General features: G+C 44.2%; 1 protein-coding gene across 3 annotated transcripts in view; it reads right to left on the bottom strand.

The window, feature by feature from the left end:
• SLIT3 (slit guidance ligand 3) overlaps positions 1-22833 on the bottom strand; it is a 463356-nt gene that overhangs the window by 185281 nt on the left and 255242 nt on the right. For 2 of the 3 annotated variants that reach the window (XM_062587759.1, XM_062587762.1), the window contains exon 6: positions 17039-17110. The exons of the other annotated variant lie outside the window; for it this stretch is intronic. In XM_062587759.1, the coding sequence (XP_062443743.1) occupies positions 17039-17110 (72 nt within the window). The remainder of the gene's footprint in view (positions 1-17038; positions 17111-22833) is intronic. 3 annotated transcript variants of the gene reach the window in all.

Here is a 22833-nt window from a genome sequence, read left to right as displayed (position 1 = left end):
AGCTTAGCATTTGCTGTCTGATTCGGCAATTCAAATATATTTTTAGATTTTGGAAAATATTTCTGTTTAATAGACAAGGCATTATTCCAGTCACACCCAGTATTGCACCTCATAAAATAGCAGAGAGAAGGGCCAAGCTTTGCCCCCAATAAACAAAGGTTTCCCATGATTCGCCAACAAATTATACAGCCTCCGCTGCCAAGAATCCCTAGCTGGTGCTGAATTAATAAATTCCTTATACACAAATTTCAGGGATAATGCTAGCAGATAGTTACTGTGCAAATGACTTCTTAATATATTATTTCATTGATATTTAAATGTTAACCATAAGGAAGGCAAGAAGGCAATAAAGCATCTATGATAACAGCAATTATTTCAGGACAAAGAAAGCCAAAGGCTGCTGCAAAGGGCGCTAATTGCCAGTGAACCCTCTGCATTACAGCCAGGTTGTAGCTGAAGGAACTGAACCCGGTTGTGCTGACTCTGCCCAGGGCGCAGCTCGGGCGCAGCGAGAGCCTTTGGCATTTGCACGGGGACGGTGCAAGCAGACAGAGCAGGGCGCTACGGCACTCGCAAAGCTTTCTGTCATGCACAGGACGCCTTCCCAGCAAGGAGTTTTATGAGCATGAGTCCTGACAGGGATAAATGCACATTACGCTAGTGTATTTAACATGCGATGGGAAAAAATAAAACTCTGCTCCAGCTGCCTGTTAGCTGCATCAAGGTGCCATTCTCATTTCTATCCAGCTAAGACTTAAGTGCACAGAAAAAGATGCACAAGTATCCAGACGCTACAAGAAACAGAAGACTTCCAGAATCTCCAGACACCTCCAAAATCACATGGGGAAACTTGCATCCTGCCAGGTTCTCCCCAGTCTTGCACCTCCCATTTCTTCCAGAGCCCAGTGCACCCACATACCTTGAAAATGTGCTGTCCTCTCACTTAGAAGCCCTCTCCCTGGAAACTATTCACGTCTGAGATGTTGAATCAGCAAACTGTGCTTATAGACAATATTATTTATGCCAGCAAACCTCCCACCTTGGGACGTGATCTTTGTCAGATCTTGCAAGCTAAGCAGAAGCACACTGCAGCCGTGCTAAGGATCCTCCACGGACCACTTGGAAGACGCATAACGTGGGATTGGCAAGCGTACAGGTGGCACATCCGCCACTGGTATGGTCTCTTCGATTTACAACCCCAGAGGAACTGCTTGATGACCCCACTTCTCTGCCAGTAGCCCACACTGGTTAGAGGCACACACGGAGCTGCTTCCTTCCAGGCAAAGAATAAAATTGATTTATTAATGACTAACCTTTTTTTTTTTTTTTTTTTTTTTTTTTTTTTTTTTTTTTTTTTGAGAAGAAGGAATGTTAGCTCTACAATCCTTTCTAACATGCTCTGGGTGACCCTGCTTGAGCAGGTAGGTTGGACTAGATGATCTTCAAAGGTCCCTTCCAGCCTTACCCATTCTGTGATTCTGTAATTTGAAAAGTTACCTGCCTCTTTCCTCAAACTTCCTGTGCAAGGTCACATGCAGGTGCGTTTATACTCTCTTCTGACATGCTCCAAATTCTTGTATACCACTGTAGTTCACTGACAGAGACTTGCTAATTCTACATTAAATGTGCTTACATTAAAATCACCAGCTTGCAGAAATGCCAGGCATGTTTTGTACAATATTTGTGCCACATTTTATACTCCTTTCTCCATCCTCTTGAACAGGAATAGATGTATTCAGGGCTAGATGAGAATCAAACAAAATTTCTACTCCTAAAGCTAAAAGAAAGCACAGAAATTTTATGGAAGATACTTTGAAAAAAAAAAGAGAAAGGAATTAAATTTTGAACCTTATTATTAATACAAGTATTGTATTTGAAAAAAAAACTGTGAAATCTAAGCATATCTTCATATTCTTTGGACAAACTCAGAAAAAAGAAATCCCAGGCTGTCAGATCAATAGTCAAACCCTGCCAAATCCTTAATTTACAGAGTACACAGAGATTTTGTTTCTCTTACTTGAAATTAAACTAAGGACATAACTAAGAGCATATAATGGATGCCAGAATAACTGGTGGCTTGTTCAACTGGAATAATAATACTGTCACTACAATACACCTACCCCCTTTTTGTACAACATAAAACAGTAATAGTCAATGTTTTCCAGTCATGTTTCAAGTGGGAAAATATATAGAAGGGTCTGTTTTACTACCACACGAATAACATTGCTTGATGACAGTAATTAAATAATATCCGACATATCCCAGGTTAAAAAAGTTATGGGATCCTATGTTAACATGGGTAAAAGCCAAAAAATGCTATACAAATAGCTGTATCTCTAAATGCAAGACATATTCATAATGTCCTATGCTACTAGCTGTATTTATATATGTGTATATATATATATACGTATTTTTTATATATATATGTATATACGTATATATCAATATAGATCAATATCATATCCACAGTGATATGCTCGTTAACTTATAATCTGAATTGATAAAAATGAAAAGGAAAATGGAAAATATGCCCTGCTAGGCCAGACCTGAAGACACTCTTTGGTTTCTGAACACAGCAGAGGCTGCTCATCTTTCACATTCCACTCCTGCAGCTGATTAGCACAAACAGCTAATCAAATTGAGAAATTATATGGTAGATTAGATTTCTGATTAACACTTTTCCCCAAGCCTTAATAAGCACCTACCATAGTAACCAGAGGTCTGCAGCGGTGGCCATTCAGCTTTCTGATGCACACCAGGCTGCTTTTGTGTCCCATTTGACCGACAACAGGACGTTGCAGCATTTGCAAAATTTTCAGCTTCAAAGAGGAGGAAGAAATTCTGAAATTTCCCACACAAATATAAATATATATAGGAACATGTTTAAAACCAAGATATATGCTGCCAAGTAGTAATAGGTAAATGGAGACCTAAAAAGGAGCCAGTTCATTTAGTGTATTTTTTCTTTTTGAATATCTTCTGCCTTTAGGCACTAGAGATTTCTTATAGGCTCTGTAAAATAGGAGATTTGCTAGCATAAACCTTGCAAACCTTCGCTGGGCATTGCCTACTTCCACGTGTCCTTGGGCTGCACTCACCAGTAAAGGGGCACACGTATTGTTTTTTCCCAGCTTTAAACTCTCTCGCCACATTGCAGAAAGAAGAAGGTGCTGAATTACCTCTCCATACGATAAACCTGCTGGAGAGCAAGACTTTGAGATGTGGGATTTGGTCCTGGAGCCGAAACGCAGCCCGGCGAGGCTGGTGGGGAGCCGCTGCAGCGCGGGTAGCGCTAACAAGTCCAGCATTTCCTTCTGTCTCCTTCAATTACCCCTCGGCTTCATCACAGGGCGCTTGCCGGCTGCATATGTCATCTGTGTGTTGTGTGTCCACAACACCATGTAATTGGGCCTAATGCAAGATGATTATCTATGTGCATGCAATGGAGAGCTACGCACGGGGTATCTGCGGGCTTGTAGCACTCCCAGGAGTGAATTACAGTCAGACTCCCCGATTACCGCTTCTCCCATAACTGCCGAGGTTGCCAGGCTTGCTATCCCCAGTGCAACTATGCATGCAGTAAATGAGACTGGGATGTTTATTAAGACTTGGCCAAGGCAGCTCCAAGCATAATCAAAGCTCTGATGTAAACAGTTTCCCTGATAACGCTATTTGTGAACTGATGCCGGAAGGACGGAGCAGCTCAGCCCAGGTCCCTGGTGGGGCCGGGAGGGGAACGCAACCGTCCAGCCCTGGCAGGGTAAGGAAGATGACTTCTCCGAGATGCCAAAGCCTGGGGGGGGATTTGGATAAATAAAAATGTGTGAAAGGATCTTTCCACAGCGTACTTGGGGCCTGACACCGTCAAACTCACGCAAGGTAAGTTAGACATCTCCATCAGTATTTATGCACATAAACAAGAGAATCTCAGGGTCTGCCTGAAATACTGGAGACAAATGTGTCTTCAGGTGACTGCATCAGCAGCAAAATATAGCGCTAATTGTGACCAAGCCTTAGATCTACATGTTAGCCCTTCCGTATTACTTGCTCTTAGACCTGACTGTCTCTACCTACAGAAAAGGCTGTTGCAAAGGGAAGGGAAAAAGTCTGTTCCCCGTACTCACACAGGTTAAGCCAGGCAGTGATTTCCTTAAATTTCAATTTTAGTTAGTTATAGGGTGAATGTTTCTTACAAAAAGAACAGGAAAATACAGCAAACAGCTGTATATGGAGAGAGGCAGCCATCAGTAAAAGACGCCTTCAACATCAGACCAAAGAAATTCCCGGCAGGAAGGACAGAACTAGATGGTCCAGCTGCGGTAGGACAACTTCGGACCGCTTCCAGCCCTTAGGCACAGCTGGGTGATGCTGGCGGCTGGGGCAGTTTAGCAACTCCAAAACCAGAATCTAAATCTATTTTTAGTAGTTAAACCAAGACTTGGCACTTGAGTTTTATCCACTGCCGTAATTAATGTTCGTAATTAGCTTGAAGACTGTGGGGTGAAAGGAGCCATATTTTCATTACTTGCAGAGTGCTATTTTTCACATAGGTCAAAAAGAATTTGCATTACATGAAATATTTATGACTTCTTGAGGCCTTTGATGGAAAAGTAAAATGGCTTTGGCACTCGATCCCCCAGCACTGAGCAGCAGCCCTCACCCTCCACCTTCGAGGCACCCCAGAATAGCTCTTGCTAGGCAAGGTCCCAAACGCCACGGGATCTCGTCCGATCTTTGGTCGGTTCAGAGTGCCTCTTGTGCTCAGTCCCTTCATCTCCCCCCAGACTGCTTAAATTAAAGCCCACAACCGCCGCGTGGGCATATAATGAAAGCAACTGATGCTGCACTGATTAATCCATCACTCTCAGCTGTTAGGAAACATAATGATCTCACATGGGGCCTTATTCGCTGTCGTGCAGCCGCTGCGCTCTGAGCTGACACCGCAAATTAGCAGCAAAAGCAATAGCAGCTGCGCTTGTGTCTCAATATTTGCACCCAACTCAAAAGTGAGTTGGCACTACACAAGTGCTATTTTTAACTACAATGTTAGTCCAGACAAATCATGTTCTAAATAGTCGCCAGGTATCATGGAAAATCAACAGAAATAAATAAAAATAACCAGTTGCCAATTTGTGATTTCTATTCTACTATTAGACTTTTGCTGATGTGCTCATGCATGTGCTCATACATGTTCGCACTGCAGCAACACAAGAGCCTCAAGCTTCATTACCTTGGGAAGCGGACTTTAGAAATATAGCTGGTCAAAAGGATGCAGAGATAAGAAAATGTTCTTTTTAGAAACGTATGAAAACATAAAATAACTAAGGTTATTATGGAATTATGGACAAAACTGGCAGCAATGTTTCCTAATACAATTGCCTGATCCTTCCCCTTCTATGGCTAATTTTCATTTGCATGTAACTTTCAGATTTTAACTGCTTAAGCTTATTATATAAAAGGCCAGATGTCTGTGGCATCTTGATTTTCTTTTTTCATGGAAGAAGTGAGATTACTTTTAAAAACACGATGCTTTGGAGAAATTGTTGTTATGACAACAAATTCTGGTAATCTCCCTTTAAAAAAAGAAGATTAAAAAATACCTGTTGCATCTCTTCCCTCTGTCACGGCTTGGACTTTTGCCACGCTCTAAGTGTTGGTCTGCACTTGCCTATGGTGACAGCCTTGGGGGACATGGTCCTGTAGTGGCAGCATGAAGTCACCCTGCGCCTGGCCTTGCCCGGGCTGGGTGCAGGGACCAGCGTGGCCGGGAGCTGGGCCAGGAGCCCAGAGGGGAGGACAGGGCTGGAGCCGACCAACCGGCCAGGCAAACAGTGAGGACACTGGGATGAGGAACAGGGGCTACAAAAAAACCATACAGGACCGTACAACCAAAGATTGCACGTGGGACACACCTGAGAGCAAAATCAAGGTTTCTGGAAACCAGCGTCCAGCAGCTGATGGTGAAGCCTTTCTGGGGTTATCCGAACCTCGGCATTTATGTGCTGCATGTGCACAGTTATCGCTCTGCCTGAATTCACTTCCTGATGCCAACACATGAAGAAGTAAAATAAACTAAAACAAGATAAAGTGAGGTAAAGGAGAATGAGATAAGACAAGGTAGTGTAAGATAAGATAAAAGTTATATGGAAAAGAATATACAGTTAATTTAGGTGGTGGATTTTAGGTGCAAAGTCAAAAAATGGCATTCACATGGTCTTACATGAAATGTCTTCCCACTAGCCTTTAAGGAGGTCTCCACATTCTGTATAAAGAAAGACATTTTCCCACACTAGCCTATCATCTCCATTAGTTGCACCTAATACATGTACCAGTTGCCTCTCTCCTTTTTTTCCAATGCCCGTGCCCAGTGAGGACTGAAAAAGCTTTTTTTCTTTCTTCTTTTTTTTTTTTTAACAGAAAGTTCACACAGTTGTTCAATCTCTCACATAACATGCTAATTCTAGGCAAAAACTAGATTCAAAATTCAGTCCAGCCTGAATAAAAAATTTATTTTAAAAGGCATCACTGCAAGGACAAAAGAACACAGACTGAACTTACTTTGCTGCTATTTTATTTTTAAATTAAAGATTCTCCAAAGAACTATTTTTCTAAACTCAAAAATGGCAAAAGAAATACTGTCTTTACTTATCTTTGAATCAGGAAATTTTCTCAAATCTTTGCTCAAAAGCAACACATTCTTCAGTACAGCATATTGGGAAAGACAGCACTGCAGCTCTATGTACAGCCATGATGTCCTTTAGGATTTGGACTCAGAGAAGGAAAAGCACTTCTGCAAATACTGAGCACATTTTACAACGTCAGCGTGGTTTTGATGCTTCTCTTACAGGAGCCAGTTTCCAGATTTGACATTATTTGCCTAGGACAACTGGGAACAAGTCCAGCTACGTATCACCCAAACCACTGAATTCAGTGCAAATCCTGTGGCTGTCTTCAGCCAGCAGTGAAGCTAGTCCCTGCAATCTACTTGCTTAGGCGCAGATTTTTTCAGAACAGAACTGAATTCAATTTCAATTTTTTTTCCCTCTGCTTGAGCTGGGGAGTTGGACTACATGATCTCCAGAGATCCCTTCCAACCTCAACCATTCTGTGTGATTCAACTCAATTTGAATATCTAAAATTTGTTCAATCCTTTCAAAATTTCTCCTCTGATGAATTAATGTAATTAAAATAATAAAAGAAATATATGGCTTTACTTAATATAACATAATTGTTAGACAGCTACGCTATCTTTTTAGGTTATGCAGAGGTCACTTTTGCTGAACACCGAGCGCGCTGCCTTAACCTCCGCAAGCTTGTCAGGTGCTGCAGTTTACAGAGTCCATGCTGCTCCTGCCAGCGTTAATGGAAACTGGACTGCGTTCTCGACAGATAAAGAGGTCTGAAATCCTACCAGAATGCATCTATCAAAAAGATGAAAAAGCATCAACAGTACAGAGCCGTTTCATACAAACCTTAAGTCCGATGCATCAGCGCTTCAGCAAAATCGAGCGGATTCTCAGGTTCCCGCCTGAACGGTTCTTTCCGTTCAGTCCTGCCCGATGCAAGGACAGGCTGACAAACCCAACGCGGTTCAAACTCACGCAGTCCGCTCGATATTTGAAAGGAGCAAGCAACTTTTGCCATTTCTACAGCAAAAGGCTGAAGGCATTGAATGATGGATATTTCCATCAGCAAGGTCTGGGGACAAAATCAGCCGAACGCTAGACTTTTTTCAGGATTCCACCAAGAAAGATTCTAAAGAAATTGATTAAATTTGGATCAGAAAGCAAAAATATTATTCCTCAAAACTGTGTTTTAATTTATCCCATCCTGAGGACGTTGCAATTTTAGTGCCATAACCTAATGGAAAAAGCATCTGTTCTGACAGACTTCCCTGCCATAATGAACATATCCTTTTCACACCTTTTTGGTAAAACATACCCAGTAGCAGAAAAGTCACTGCAAGTGGCAGACAGAGCCCAGTTGTCTTTTCAGACTTAAAGAAAGTGATAATAAACGGACTTTGCACCCCCTGAAAAGGGTTATGCTCCAACGTTAAACCTCACCGGGACTCGCGCGTGCCAGGCTGCTGCCGCAGTGCGGCACCGCTGGCGCGCTGCGGACCCCGGCGCGCTCCACGCCGCCCGCTAGGACCGAAGCGGGGACGAGTCGCCACATCCCACGTACGCAGCAGCAAAAACACAACAAGGAATGCAGAAAGGGGCCGTGCGGAAGCCCTTCTCGCAGGCGGCGTGTGCTGCGCACCCAGAGGGGTACCCAGGCCAGCAGGCGCACCTCTCCCTGGGCGCTCGCAGCAACCTGCCCGCAGCGTTCGGGCGTCAGCACAAAAGGATGCTCGGCATCCACGAAGAGCGCGTTGCCAGAACGCTTTTATTTCTGTTGCCCCCTGACCGTTGACCTACCGAGTCCTGCAGGAAAATAACCCACCTCCCTCCCACCGCCAGAGCAGCCCCCCAGGCTCCACCGCCCCACTGCTCCCGAGAGCATCGGCGTTGCCACCGCCGAGGGTGGCCAGAGGACACCCCAGAGAGCTCCCAGCAGGGTGGCGATGGACGTGGTGCAGCAAGGAACCGCAAAGGATATCCTCAACTTCTGACAGCCGTCAGAGGGAGGGGAAGGAGCAAACCTTTGAAAGCGGGAATGCCCCCCGCGCTCCCCACGGGCAAGAGAGGCAGAGAGGCGCCCAGGCGCAGAATCGCTTCACGTTCTCACAGTACGTGATGTCCTCGCAGTCAACCACACATGCTAGAAATGCAAAGTTAATACACAGGCTAATATAAATCCACATGAATGAAACAGGAGGTATGTGATACACACATTCTGTGAATTTAGGCCGGCACGTTTGAACAGTCGCTCAGGAAAAGTTATCGTTATCCACGAAATAGATGTTGCTGAAAGAGCAAAGCCAACACCTAGTTCCTGGACATGGGCAATTACATGTTTCTGGGTGAAGCTGGAAAGGGATCTGTTTTCCATCAGCAAATCAACATTGCGTTTTTCTTTTACTAATACATTAGACAACACTTGTGTGCATCACACAAGGAAAAAGGTTATTCAATATGTTTAAAATCACCTATCTTTTCAATTTTTAAATTTCTCCCAAATGCCACCTGCCCATGAGAAGCAGCAATACCTGTTTATACGCATGCATGAATATGCGATACACCAAGAAACCATAACAGTTTGAATATCAGGTACTCACAGCATTTCACTTGCGTTCAGTCCACAGAGGGAAAAAGCGCAAAATAAAACAAACACAGAAAAGAATTCGGCGCGACCGTGATCTGGGCAGGACTCTTCTACAGCGCAAGCAGCAGCTGAGCAAGAGGAGCCCGGCGCTCCCCACCCGTCCCTCTGTAACACCGGCGCTCGGGCAGGCGGCACGCAGCTGCCATCGCGGACGGTCCGTCCTGCTCAGCCCCGGCCCTGCGAGGCGGCAGCGGCTGTCTCGCAGCCCGAGTGGACCCAACCCTTTTAAGACACCGCTGAAATTGCGCGAGGAGCCAGTAAGAAGCGCGGGGGCGCGCAGAGCGGACGAGCCCCCCTCGCCAGAGCCCGCCCAGCCCGCGGCCCGCGCGAGCCGTCGCAGAGGTGCTGCATTGCGGCACTTCATCGATTGCCGTCAGCAAGCCCAGCGCCGAAGCCCCCGAACACCACCCGCCTTCCCGGCCTCCCTGCGTCGCCACCGAGGAAGCACTTCTGGTGGCCACCACAGTGCGAGAGTCTCGTGGCCTGGGAGGCACCAGCCGCTCTGCCCCACCGCAAAGACCTGGGTCAGCAGGCGCCACGTCCCTTCAGCAGAGCCACACCGCAAGCGCCTGCCACAACGTCCTCCTCCGTTGTACCCTCGAGTACATCCCACTCTCAACCACGGTCTGGCAATTGCAAACCGCAGCCATCTCACACCAGTTAGCGCTCTAAGCCGAGAGGGGTGCGTGCCGTCCTTAACAATTAACGGCACTGGTATTCTTTATTTCCTTCAGTTTGGCCATCTCATCTGATGCTCTTTCAACTGACCAGACCGTTTTCCTGAGATATCCCTAAACTACTCAAGAACCACATTGTATACCACCAGAAAAGTTTCTGGCTAACCTTATATTGTTTTAAAATCCATTGATTCTAGGGATCCGCAGATGCCTCGGGCATGGACACCCATCATCCGTATTACTGAACCAATGCATACACACTATTCCCTCCAAAACAGAACTTGGAAAACGAACTTCAGGCAGGATCCATCTAGTTAATACGAAATTGCTTCATTTATGACAACAGAATGGCCATAGAAGTCGTGATTATTGGATTTCAGATTACTTTAAAATTGTCTTACTCTTCCATCCCTAACATAGCTCTTTAATATTTTCATTTCCTTAAACACAGAACTGGATATGCTAAGTGAAGCCTAATTTAAATTAAACATATATTTTTCTAAAGTTTTTAAAAATTATTCTTCCTGTATTTAACCATAACATACAGGCATAATTAAATCTTATCTATTATTTTCATCACACGTATGTTAGGTATCATACGCACTTATATATACTGATATGATATGCATACTGCTAAGAGCAGCAGAAATTAGAACCACACTATATGATTTTAGACCAGGAAAAGCTTCCACATATGCAATCTTCCAGGTGCAAACGAAATCATCCATTTGATTTGCAAGCACGGTATCTACACACTATCATTCTTATTTCCAATTTACTGCAGGTACGGTAATATTGTCCAAGCTAAACATTCTGGAAAAAACTAACACCAAATAATTTATAGCACCCTGTTCCCAACACAGGGGCAGTTTAAGAATAATTTTAGACCAGTGGTAGACCAACAATTCTGGTACACAGAGTTGCTGTCCTGCTGAAATTTCTATTCTCAGAGGGTCCTCTCTGCTATGAAGACCAAGCCCAGCTCTGTCTACGTTGCTCTACCAGCAGAGCGGACGCACCGCAGAGCAAGCACGAGTTCCCACGCTTGTCACCACCCTGGCACTCCGAACGGTCCTGGGGCGCACTGAGGACGCCCTGCTGTATTCGACGCCAATATTGCAGAGACCTGAGCCGCGCAGGCATGCAGCCTCCTCCCCGGCCACAGAGGCCTTCTAAACGCTGGTGGGATAACACCCTGCAGCCACAGCGTGGTCAACCAGCTGCTTGGGTGAGTCGCACAAATGCTGAATTGCAGATTTCGGCATAAAACGGCTAATCGTACGCCTTGAACTTGTTGCCTCTGCTCACACTCTGCCATCACCTCAGCCTCGCCCACAAGGAGCGTCGTTCCCATCACAGCTCAGCCCCCGGCTAAGGTGTGCGGCTGCATTTCCGCATTAAACCTACAGCAGGGTGTCCGCAGGATTAGGTTGCTCACATTCATTTGACTTTCAACAGTCATGCGCTTGCTCTACATCTTTTATATCACCGATGAAGGAACTATATTAGTCAAAGGGGAGGGAGGGCAAGTCACAAGATGAACAGAGCACGAAAATGAAACAATTAAAGCCGTGGGAGAGGTTTGCCAAAATCCCTACGTCTCCTAGAGTTTTGACATTGGAGTCTCTCAGAGCAGCGACTGCAGCGCCAATAAAGGGCTTATGCTATGCAAGCCATAAAATTGGGCTTCCTTAAAAAGCACGTTGGTTAGTGATTCATAAAACTAATAACTCTCATCTGGCGCTGCTCTTATCTTGGTAAGGTCTGCAGTCTGGAGGGCTCCAGGCTACTCTTAAAGGGAATAACCTACAACCCTGGTGGGAGTAGGAAAGGAGAATGAGCACAGCACTCAAAAGCTACCTATGCTCCAGGGAGGAAAAAAAAATCCATCTTTTCTAAATATATAATATAATTAGGCATCCACACTGAGGATGGACAGAAGCGTTCATCAACTTGCTGGGACATGCCTGGAATACTGCAGGATTAGCAAAATTGCTGATCAATGAACATATGCAAATATGCTCTCACCATAAAAAAGAGTTACATTACATCTCTAACAGGCATCAGTGATTTTCACAGGGGCCCTCTCTTGCCCACTCCTATTTCATCTCAGCTGGGCTTTGATATAAAGCCTGTCACTGTGGTGCCATCTGGATAGTGTTCCTCTCGCTACGCTGTACTTCCAGCCTCACATTTTGTAATACGCTGTAGAACAGAGGTTATCTGAGATTTCATTTCCATATCTTGAGCAATGATGCTAGATCTCCCACTGACATGTATCAGCAAATAAAAACACTCCCTTTCAAGCAACCATGTATGCACCCCCTTTTTCCTCCATCTACTCTTCAGGCTAACTATGCATCTAATTTCATCAAGGTCTATGGGGTGCAGTAGCTTTCTAAAAGTTCTCTAGAAAAAGGCATTTTTATAGTTCATCTCATTTCCAATTGATTTATAAAATGGAAAAATTTTCCTGTAATAGCAGCCAGGTTCTTCACGAGCATCTCTCTTTTACCTTCAGACACACGAGGGAAGCGGAGCAGAGCTCTGCTTGGGCATGGGCAGGGCACAAACTGCTGGGCCTTCCTGTAACGCCTGCAGGTGCTCCGGACAGGTAATGCCCTGGAGACAGGTGGAAATTATCGGTTGTCCACTGATACCTCTGTACTCCAGGAGCACCAGGTCTTGGCTGCGAAGCCTTTATTCTTATAATAATTCTTATCTTTATTCTCCCTCTGGCATATGTTGACTTCCTGTGACACAAGCTCCGTGGACACTCTTAGAAAAGCCGAACTCGTTGTCCTGTGTTTCGGGAATTCAATTATTCCTACCCTGCCACTAGTTATTCGCTTTCGTTTTGTTTTTATAACATGCATTATGCACATGCAGACTGATAAAATAATTAAGGATTTTTAATTCATTTAATTCATTTATACTTATTTGAGCTACCATACACCCTTAGGTTGACAAAAACCCAACACCAATCATTCCAGTGTTGCTGTGTGTATGTATGAATAAGTAAAACAGCTATGTATAGCATTTTTAATAAAAATCTAATTTTCACTATTGTATTTAGGTATCTTGGTGTTGGTTAGGAATGCAACCTACAGAGTTCAAATTTAATCCTGATTGCCTCAACCAATCATAATTTCCAGCAAAACAGAGAAGAAAACCACATTTCTGTGGCATTTTCAAGCTTTCATTAAGCAATGACATCTCATATATTTAGAATTATGTCACGACTTTAGCTCCCTGCCTCTCCAGGTTGGGAAAGCAAATAAAAGTCTTTCCATCTAGTTAAGATATGCCCAGAATAGCATTTTGCAAATAAGTAAAACTGACTCTATAACTGAGTATTCAGCATACAGAAGACAACCAGAGGAAAAACTAAATCCTGGCTGCAACACAAAATACCAATTCATGTCCATAACATCTCTTAGTAGTTTGTTAAGACAGAAAATATTGTGTATTAGAAGTATATTCACTCATGATGTCTCAATCCGAAATTGCGCAGCTTACTAAACTTTCATGAGACAATCATTAAAGGAGAAATGTATGGGCATGAAAAATGAAAGCATTAACATGTTCTTACTCCACTTATAAAACACTTACTGCCAATGGATGCTTTTACACAACGTACCCCATGTACATAAGAACCACGAGACGCAAACTGGAACAGGCCCAGCAGGTTGCACCGTGTTCTTCACCACGCAACACAGGCTGGATGCAAGTTGCAAAAAAAATAATGCAATGCACTTGTAGCTGTGTGCTTCGGGGGGCCTGCCAGGGAGGCAGTGCAAAGAGCGAGGCAGAAATGTTTGGACAGAAAAGGATATATTCATCCTTGGTATAACTATTTTAATTTCTAATACTCCCCTTATTATTTTTCATTTTAAGATTTCAGGGATGAAAGTATGGTGTGTTTTCATTTACGTTTACATTTTACAACCTAAAAAAAAGGGGGGGTTGCTATTATCTTGTTTGGGTTATTTTAACTTCAAATATTTAGGGTTCGTTTGGAATTGAAGTTATGGTCTAAACTTGATGTGGATATTTGGGTCATCGAGCCTGTTCTTCCTCAGCATTAACTGTGAGCGCAGTGTCACGATTTTCCGCCCTAAAGGGGCCGGAGCTGCAGGGCAGACTCCCACGCGCAGGTTGTTGCTACAGGCTCCTAACGATACAGTCAGCCTTCATCCACTCATTTCAAAGAGCAGGTGAACTAGCAAAGAGGATTTTCAGGCTTTGTCCATGATTTGAAAGCTTTGACGTCTGGGACAGGAGATACTGTATGAATGCAAGCCGAGACCTCCGTTAATTAGCCTGATTACCAACAAACTCAAACCTCAGCCATTCACCACTAGCTCTGCACATTAAGAATTCATTTGTTGTTTTCTTTTTTTAGACACTAACAACAGTCTTTTTAGGGTAAGTTCTTGCTATGATGAACATCTTCTGAGCGGTAAGCTTTCTTGCAGAAAATCTGCAATGAACAACAAGTGTTCAATCTCCCAGTCTCGTAGCTAACATTACAAACTGGGAGGGAAAACAGCTTTTACAACATAACACGATGAAAATGCTGCGGAAAAGCTGCCGGCAATGGCTCTTAATACTTCCTATGCTGTCCCCATGGCACCACTGCCATGTCACCGTGCTGTTTTCAAGCTGTTGCATTGAGATAAAATAATAATAAGTAAATTAAAAGGGGTTGCTGCTAAATTGAGTTCTGTGTCTTACTGAGAAACGGATCCCAGAAATACTATTACCGTCCAGCACTTCCCGATGGCAACAGCAGGACCATCAACTCAGGATTAACAGTTCATCCAGTTTAACTGGGCACGTTGAGTCGCTTTGGAATTAATTCCTTTTGCTCAAGTATCCTATGGGATGGATGGCGAAATTCTGAGCTCCAAAGAGTTTTAGCTCCTCCGCACCATCACTCTGGACATTGGACTATCAAGCCATGTGCTAATACATTTCTAATCCGTGAAGGATCTGAATGTCTTACCATCACACCCCACAAGGAACACTGGACAATTACTCTGAAGAATTTTTGTTTTGTTTTTTAATAATCTTAACTTTCTTACAGCTACACTAATAAATATTTCTCAATAATACTGCTATTACTACACAGGGCCACAGGATATAAGTAAAAATTAAGTGAAACAGAGCAGAAAACATGTTCCTTCCAAAAATGACACTTCAGCCAGTGTCATTTTTCATCAATTTTCCTCGAGTTTTCTGCACCTTTCTATTCTGACAGGTCATGATTTATTTAGTAACTTTTGTCAAAGTGCTGGGCACCTGCACTACGGTCGCCATCAGTCAGACCACAGGATCAGGGACACGTTTTGGGACAACTGAAGCACTGAAATTCATAAACGGAGACGTGATCTGAAGACTGCATCTGCATCGGGGGCCAAAGTCAGTCACAGGGTCTGATCCAAGCTTCAGCTGGAGTTAGCGACTCATTGCACTGCCCCCAAGGATAATCCTGGTAGCACCAAACCATGCTAAAATATGTTCAGAGTAGTGTAATTTATTACGAATTTCACTCTTGTTTTCATTTCTGGCTCTGCACTGTTTGTTGGTGTAGGAACTTATTTAGAACACTGAAAAAAAAATGAAAGTAGTAAACTAGAACTATGTGCTTGACAACCAGAAACAAATAATACGGACCATGGAGAGCTCTTTATTTCCAGGGTAATTGCGTAACTTCCTTGGGTTCCCACACCTACCTAAGCACCAAGCTTCTTACGCTAATGGTTTCTGAGGGATACAAGTTGAATGAAAAATGCAGTACAGAAACAAAAAGTGCTTTAAAAAATTTCTGGCATTTTGTCTCTGCCCCAAGTAATCTACAGAATTTAGGATGTAAAGACGTAAGCCTGGGGAGAAGAGATGCAGATATTAGATGCTTAAGAAAGGTCACAAGATTTCAGTCAGTCAGATAAAAAATACACCTTTTGGTACCCTTGCAAACTGTTCAATTAGATAACTTGGATAAGAGCTTTTGCCAGAATGATTAGCTACTTGCTACATGTTACATTACAAGTTAAAATATATCTGTATAAAATATACATAGCAAGCTGTGCTCTGAAATATTATCTGAATGTCCTTTGGTTTCACTTGTTAATACTCTTTGATGGTTCAAAACGCTTTTAGTTTTTAACGGTTATGACTGTCGTACAACCAAAGATACTATATCCTCTGGGACATTAAGCAAATTTATTTTGCTTGAGAAACACAAATGCTCAAACTTTCTTTGGAGAAAAGCTCAAGGAAAATTTCATACTAAGTTGGAAGTATACAGCTCGAATTTTCTGACTGCAAGAAAAATACCTTTAGAAATAAACTGTATCAATCTATTTTCTCATCTGTTAGAATTAAGACTGATTTCTTTTCTCTAGCAGTTATGTCTGTGCTGCAAATTAAAAATGCATAAAAGAACTGATCATGATGTATTTTATACAGGCAGAAGAAATCCTCCTCTTCCACCTACCCACAACTGCTATGGAATTAAGCAACGATAAGCAGAGGAGGCAGATGAACCAATTCAACATTCCCTGGGTGCTAGGGAGCTGAAACGCATCCCCAGCAACTTTCCCAGAGCCTGCAGAATTCACTGCGAGACCCGGCGGGTCCCACGGTTTTCCGGCCTGCCCTAGCCAAAGTTACAGCACAGTCCGGCGTCAGCGGAGGACGGATTCACCCCCTGCAGGCACGGGAAAACAGGCGAGAAGAGAGGGACCAGGCCAGCTTTAGAGGGGCCGGGACCTCCTTGCTTCCCTCCTTTCCGCTCCACGCTGCTCAGCCTGGCAGACGAGCGAAACCTCGCAGCGGCAGCGCGTCGTTTCTCCGCGAAACGCGAAGAGCGGCTCCGGGCGCCGCTCCCGGGACGCCCCGGGCAGCGCGGCCGGGGCAGCGCGCAGCGGGGCCCCCGCCAGCGCCCCGCCAGCCGCGCGGGGCCGCGTCTCGGGGGCCTCCCGGCGCGGCGGTGCCCGGGCGCGGGGCGCCCGCCGCGGGCAGCCGGCCGCGGGAACCGGCGCGCGGCCGCTCCGCGCCCCCCCGCCGCCGCCCGCAGCACTCACAGGATCTCCAGGTCGCGCAGGGCTCGGAAGGCGCCGTCCTCCACGCAGCTGATCTGGTTGTTGTCCAGCTGCCTGCGGGGAGCAAGGGGAGAGGATGAGGGCTGCCCGCCGCCGGCCCCGGCCCCGGCCCCGGCCCCGGCCTCGGCCCCGGCGCGGCTCAGCCGCCGCCGCCCGCCGCCGGAGCCGCGCACTGAAGCCCGTCAGGTCTCAGTAAATATTAATTGCGCTTTTTTTTTTTTTTTTTTTTTTTTTAAGGCAGAAGGGAGTAATTTCATTACACTGGGCCATCCAATCCATTATGAGCTTTTACCGTCATGTCACCGAAACAATTTCATTAAGCTAAAGGCCTGTAAATCACCGGGGGTCACTGGGCTGCCCTTGGCGACCTCCCAGAAAGCCTTTTCTTTTTCTCCCCTTCTTTCTTTACCCCCCCCCCCCTTTTTTTACTGGAAGTTGGAGTCCTCTGCCCTGGAGGCATTAAATCTCCGGGCTTTATCCGCCCAAGAGCCGCGGGAGCGCGCAGGGAATGCACCAATTCCGAATTAGACTCGACTAATCTAATTTTATAGTCTTTTTATTATTCTAAGCACCACACGCCCATCCGCGGCGGCTCCGCGGCGTCGGTGGCCCCATCTGCACCGCCTCCCCCCCGCGGCCCCTTCGCTGCCCAGCCCGCCGGGCGGCCGCTCCTCTCCCTCCCGCTTCGGAAAAAATCCAGCCACTGCGTTTTCCAACATGCGTAAAAATCTGAACTTTACGCATAAAGAAAGAAATCTACCTACCTGCCCATGTACAAACAGCAAAAAAAAAAAAAAACAAAAAAACAAAAAAACAAAAAAAAAACAGAGTTGCATTCTCCTAAGTCATCGTACCCTGCTTTGGAGGGAACATTTGCACTGTGTGCGCAAAATATCTCAAAGATGCAAAGAGTTCGTTAGGAGATCCTGGCTGCTGGTTTGGGGCGTTTTCTTGTAACCCACCATTTAAAATAATACACACATAGATGGCAAATACATGACACCTGTGTAACAGGGAGTTTTGCCAACTTTTCTCCATTTTTAGCATCTTCATATTTGTCACCACAACTTTCTCACGGCACAGTAATCAAGTATAGAGTAAGTACTGTACTATAATTACTGAATAAAAACAAAACCTCTTTTGGTTAAAGAGCACGTGTAGGCATGATGTTCATGTGACCCCACACAGATACAGTTTAATGTACTAATGCTGTATTAAACTCAGCATCTTGAACATGTATATATTTGAAGATGATAGGATACTTATTCCCGGTAGTGCTGTCCAGTCTCTGTGGACATCAGGCTTTTTTTGGATTTCAAGTGCATGAGAAATCACAGAGACTGTCAGATCTACTAAAAACCTTAGCAAGCATAAAGCCAGCTGAGTTTTCTCACAGCTCTCATAACGCCGGAGAACATGCTGAATTTGGCAAAACTTCCAGCAATGTCTCTTGAACTGACAGGTATCGGATGTAAAATCACCCCAAAGGGATTTTTCTGTAGTCTGAAGGTTCACATATACTTTCTATACAAGTGCACATAAATACATACATATCCCGTACGTTCTCTGTGCCCCTTCCACCACCCCACCAAGATGTTAAGATCTCCGTATTTTTGGCTGCTGGGAGGCTGAAGTGGCTGCTGAGTGGCTTTTTTCTGTGCTCACTATTTAATTGTCTGGGTTTTTAAAAACGTGTTGCTCAAATGAAAAGGATCATGGATTTCAGGAGGAATAAACCTAAAACGGAGTTAAATATAACACTGGTTGCATGACTAAGTACTTTACACTTCAGTTGGCTTTATTAAGTATAAAGCTGGCACATACTAGCATGATGAAGAAAAAACAGGAGCAACTTGAAAACCATTTCTTTCTTTTCTCCTAAGTGAAGTACTATAAGCGGCCTATTTTTGAGATACTTTGTAATATTGATTTTTCTGCCAAACACACTAAAATAAGTAAATAAGCCAACAGCGCTAATCACTAAGCCTTCTGTAGTAAGCCATGAGCGCTTATTCACGAAAGCATGTGGTATGCTGCTTTTCAAAAAAATACTACTATTACTCTAATAAACTGATTTTTGTTGAGGAAGTGTAATGACTAAATCTTAATCGTATTGTTATAGCTGCAGGTATGCTAAAGCTAACGACCACATTTAGTCCACACGATTAACCCGCAGGACCACAGTAAGGAAAGCCACCGTGCACGCAAAAGACAGGCACTTAGCAGGCTGTGGTCACTAAATTGGGGGAAAAAATCACTGTGGATGTCCGAGTATATTCAGTATACCCAGATTCTGTGCATCCCATAAACTACATTTGTACAGTCTTTGGGAGGCATCCACACATTTAAAGCTTCGTGGTAGGAGTCAGAGCTGACAGCTCCTGACACTCACCACCCCCAAACGCTCAGGTCCACGTTTAACTCTAAGCACAAGAACTCTTCCTCAAAAACCAGTGGAGTTATTAGCTGTCTTAAAACAAAGCACATCTGTCCAACTGTGTTTAAGACCTTTCACTTCCCCATTTGCTTCTCAAACTGCAAAAAACAGAAATGCTGTCTATTTGCATTTGTATTGCACCCTCGTGGGCGATTGCGCAGAGACTGGATCCTGGCGAGTTCGAAGTCTAAAGGACTGCTCTCCTTCCAAGGCAACGTGTCATTTTAAACTTTGCAGAAATCCTGAGTTTGGGCTTTACAGAAAGTCAAAGGCAGGTGTCTTTTATACACACAAAGAGAAAATAAAAAGCCCATGACACGGGCTAGCAACCAGTCAACATACTGCAAACAGATACGCTACCCGTGCAGCATAGCCCTGCCCAGCAGCGGAGAGCAGCACCTTACGGGAGTAAAACTAATTACATGCAGTGAAAGGGAAAATAGAGAATTCTACTTTAAAAATAAACTATAAAATCAATATCCAGGAACAGCTGGCACATGTATTTCCTCGAGGCACCCTCTCCATTACTTGTTTCCAACTCCTAAAGCTGAACTGGGTGAGTCATGATGTATTTTACAGAAGCTACAAACCAAGAGGCGAGCGAGCAAACACCAAACTTCACCCTGAACTCCCAGGTTTCTGCTAGACGAGCTACGTATCTAACACCGGCGAAAGTGTGCGTTCCAGTTTAGAAAGTTAAAGGCGAGACACGAAGCGCTGGACTTTGGCTCCGTGACGCTGTCGGAGGTGCCGCTCGCTCGGGTCCAGGCCCGGGAAAGCCAGCGGCACGCGGGTGGCTGCGCCAGCTCCTCCGACACCCCGCGGCTCCGGGTGCCCCCGCTTCTGCGGCAGGCAATTAGCACCCAGACAACGCTCGCGCACGCAGCGAGCTCCGAGCACGCAGCAAAGAGCACGAGCTAGGGAGGAAAAAAACCAGCAGGTATTTGGGATTGAGGTGAGGCGTGAAACCAACAGCTGCCTGTGAAACAGTCCTAGGACATATAAAATTATTTGGGGAAGAAGGCATCCTTCCTACGGTAGCGATAATGCCATATATTATTATAATCTTGCATCACTATTCACTAGGTAATCTCAGTTTTATTAAAAAGCGGTACAAGTAGTTATGTGACCAAATTATATGCAACTCATTGTCATTATCTCTCTTTAAAATTGACATTTTAAAGCAAAAGATTGAGATGTATCACCATTCTACAAAATAAGAAATAATTCTGCATCCTAAAAGCTTTATACCACAAGATACTCCATGGTTATTTAACCAAGACGCCGCATTAACTGTTTAGCACGCAATTCCCCTGACAGTGTGTCGCACTGCCTTATGCGTTTGGATTTATTTTATTTTACACTTGAGAGTTACATTTTAAACACCATTTGGAAGGAATAGGATTTTACCATGTTGCTATTCTTTTTCTATTTAAAATAATCATTTAAATACAGAGGTTTGGAATTGTTGCTTATAACAACAAAGAAATTTATTTAGCTTCTGAATGCATTCATGACACAAAAATCTCCAGCAAAAAAGTTAATGTAATTTTTCTCATGATACTAGGTTTAAGATTAAAAAAAAAAAACTTGTCCTAAAATATTAAATAATTCAATTCATTCAGGGTAAAAGCTTCTCAAAATGAAATTACGTAATTTTTTCCCTGCCATTAAATGATAGGTAATGTTTAAGAATCTACATGTACACTACCAGCAATCTTTCTTCACATAGCACCATCTTCTCTGATGCCACAAATAATAGCTTTCAGTATTTTTTCTTCAGTGCGCCATGCTCAAATACACGAAGAAGAGCACCTTCAGTATCTAACGTCTCACAATAATGAGCTAAATGATCAGTGTTTTGCACTTTATTTGCTTTACTGAGGGATTTATTTTTCATTTACAAACGTTACTGAGATTACTGCAGAGACTAAGTGTTAACCTGATTTTTAATTATACTGTAACGGTAGTATAATTGCCTTTTCATATATTTTGTCCAGAATCTAGTTAAATATTTAAATACTAACCTGTATTAACCTGTACATAATGAGCACTTTTCAGTTGTCTTTATTTGTTATTGCTTAGATGTCTAGAGCAAAGAGAAGAAGTTTGAGGAAAATACTTGCACATTTAAGAAACTTCCAGTGTATTAAAAATACAAATACAATCATGCTAGAGCCATGTCATTTTCTAGTTAACGAAAGAATACCTTGCACATTTAACTAAAACCATCCATATTTAAGGTTTTGTCTGACCAAAATACTTCAAATAAAGAATTTTTCGACAGCCATTTTACGGGAAGGTAAATCCACTGCAACTTGCTCTTTATGCATCTGTCGCTAGACAAAAATAGATTTTGTTAATCAAGTCTCCAGAAGAGCCTCAGTTTGGGCAACCTTTTCCCCAAATTCCAATAAAAACCGCTGGCTATAGGCTATTGCTTTCCTGTAAAGTTTATTCCCTGTATACCAGGGCTTTTCAATATTCCACAGGAATCAGACAGACACTCGTGAAAGACGCATTTATTGTCCAACTTCAAAGCCAACTTTACGTTCCTTTTAGGATGGTAGTAATTCAAGGAAACTAACCCAAAACATCTATGTAAAATTTCTCACATATGAAACTAAAGGCCCTATTCTTAAATTAAAGTGGTAAGAAAGCACCATAAATGGTAACAGATGACACTTAAAGCTAAACTAAATTTAATGAAATTGAAATAATACAAAATTGTTTCAATGTAGTTCTTAATACATGTTTCATTTTTACTTTTTACTGGTGACTGAAGCATTATTAAAAACCATTCTTTAGGAACTCCCTTGCACGAGAAAATACATGGAATCGATACATTAATCTCAACACTAAACTAGTTCTCAAGAGGAGCACACCGATGGCGTAAAACACAGACGCCTGAGCCGCTGCGGTCGATCTGAAATCTCCCTCTGCGCTTTTTACTAGGGTTCCAAAATGCCTTTTTTTTAAATAAAATAAAATAAAATAGAAACGAAACGCGCGGTTTTGCCAGAAGCTAGCGCGGGCGCGTTTCGCGCAGAGGCCGCTCGGGCCCCGCGGCCCCCGGGCCAGGCCGCCCGCCGCTCCGAGGGGTCGGCCCCGGCCCCAGCGCCCGCCTTCCTACGGCCTTGGCGCGCGGCCCGAGCCGCCGCCGCGGAAGCGCGACGCCGCCTCGGGCCGGCCGGTGGCGGCGGCGGCGGCGGTGGCGGCGGCGGCGCGAGCCCCCTGCCCCGCTGCGGGCTCGCCAGCACCTCGTCCCTCCTGGACTCTCCGCGGCGGCGCTGAGGCAGGGAGCCGCGCGCCGAGCACCCCGGCGCCGGTCTCCATAGCA

The sequence above is a fragment of the Rhea pennata genome, chromosome 14, assembly GCF_028389875.1.
Source record: "Rhea pennata isolate bPtePen1 chromosome 14, bPtePen1.pri, whole genome shotgun sequence".
In the NCBI taxonomy this organism is placed as follows: Eukaryota; Metazoa; Chordata; class Aves; order Rheiformes; family Rheidae; genus Rhea; species Rhea pennata.
This window is presented reverse-complemented; position numbering and strand designations above follow the sequence as displayed.